The sequence below is a fragment of the Perkinsus marinus genome, assembly GCF_000006405.1.
Source record: "Perkinsus marinus ATCC 50983 genomic scaffold scf_1104296953886, whole genome shotgun sequence".
Lineage (NCBI taxonomy): Eukaryota > Perkinsozoa > Perkinsida > Perkinsidae > Perkinsus > Perkinsus marinus.
Genome location: NW_003208321.1, coordinates 775 through 2357, shown reverse-complemented (window position 1 = coordinate 2357; position 1583 = coordinate 775). Strand labels below are relative to the sequence as shown.

The window sequence follows — 1583 nt, the reverse complement described above, 5'->3', positions numbered from 1 at the left end:
CTCAAGGGGTGGTCTGGATAGCGGCTGTTTCTTAGTGGGGTGTTATATGCGTAAAATTGGATTAGTGATTTTCGGGAAAATTTTCAAGAATTTTCGTAACCGCACGCGATGATAGCACATTTCTTCATCATAGAGAAGTGCCCGACCGAGTGAGAAGAGGTTCTCTCTGGGGTGTCTAGAACCGTCGCTTTATATGGGTTATCTTGATAGTATCATGGTGACACCACCATCGTGTCACCACCGGTCTTGTATAGTTACAATGCCGCTGCATTGAAGATAATGGTGGACCAGGGTGAGCTGTCTAGTAAGGATATCATACTGGAGTGTAGTGCTGCCAAGCTGAAGGCATCGAGGGTGGCGGAAGAGGCCGCTAGTAAAGGCATAGAATGGCTGGGAGGTGTTGGTTTTACTCAAGACTATCCCTTGGAGAAGTTGTACAGGGATGCCAAGATTGGGCAGATCTATGAAGGAACATCTAATATACAATTGGAGACTATTGCCAAGGAAATGGTTAAAAGGCAAGGGAATGAATAATAAACTTTGTTGATCATGTTGAGACTTTCTGATGATTTTTTCGTGATAAGTTGGATGATTTCCTGCTAAAAGGGGTATTGTGTTACTGGCTGGTTATCAGTGTTCCTCTTATTGTAGTGGAGTCTAGCGGAGCGGTGCACACATATATGTCTGGTTGATGGTATCGCCTTCATTAGCGCCGCATTGACTGATATTGCATCGGCAGTCCTAACCGTATTGCGTTCGTAGTGGGCATTCCTGAATGTACCTGCTGTCGTTATTGGTTGTCTTATCGGCAGCATCTCTTTGTGGTACCAAGTCTACTACGACATAGGGTTTTCAACGAATAGCTCTGTCGTGTGAGAGAGAATACAACGGTGATAGCCGCCGGAAACATATTCACCATCATTGACGCTCAGTTAGATCACATAGTAATTAATCACCATCATTGTCCGTGTTGTACTGTGTACACCATGACGATGGTGTGATTTTGGTAGGAAGGTCTTTTGTAAGCTCTCGAAGGCCCCAGACTCGCGTTACAAGAAGTGGACAATTCTATTGCTGTTCACGTCCCAAAGGATTGCCGACGATATGGAGTGAGGAGTAGAGAGAACCGATAGGACGTGACATCATTATAAGAAAAAGTCTAAAAACATCGTTAGACGAGTATTCCCTTTAAAGGGTTGTGTTGCTACTGGCAGTAGTGATGATAATAGAGAGCATCATCGTCGGAAAGGTTGACAGGGGAGCAAATATTCTCCACTTGGATAAAAAACCACGTCGTTGTCTACTTCGCATAGCGTAGGCTCATGCCATTAGCAAGGCTGGATTCTCTCTACTTTGCATCGATGGGAAGCTAACATTGATAATTGTTGGGAATCTCGGTGACGAAAGTTGCAAGGCACTTGTATGATGATGTTAAGAAGCCTTTTGTATGAACCCTTGATGATGAAGACTGCAAACACATTCACTTTCGAATGGGGCTCGTTGACTATCATGGCTCCTGCAATACAACGTCCTTTGAAGTCGACATCATAGCAATTGCTAGTCCCCCGAACTGTATTGAAACA

General features: G+C 44.3%; 1 protein-coding gene across 1 annotated transcript; it reads left to right on the top strand.

Moving 5' to 3' along the window:
- Positions 1 to 279: 279 nt before the first annotated feature.
- On the top strand, positions 280 to 534 carry Pmar_PMAR007171 (acyl-coa dehydrogenase, putative; the record flags this gene model as incomplete). The annotated part of the gene is made up of 1 exon (XM_002776202.1): positions 280 to 534. One exon carries the CDS (start codon positions 280 to 282, stop codon positions 532 to 534), a length of 255 nt encoding a protein of 84 aa, XP_002776248.1.
- Between the last annotated feature and the right edge of the window lie 1049 nt (positions 535 to 1583).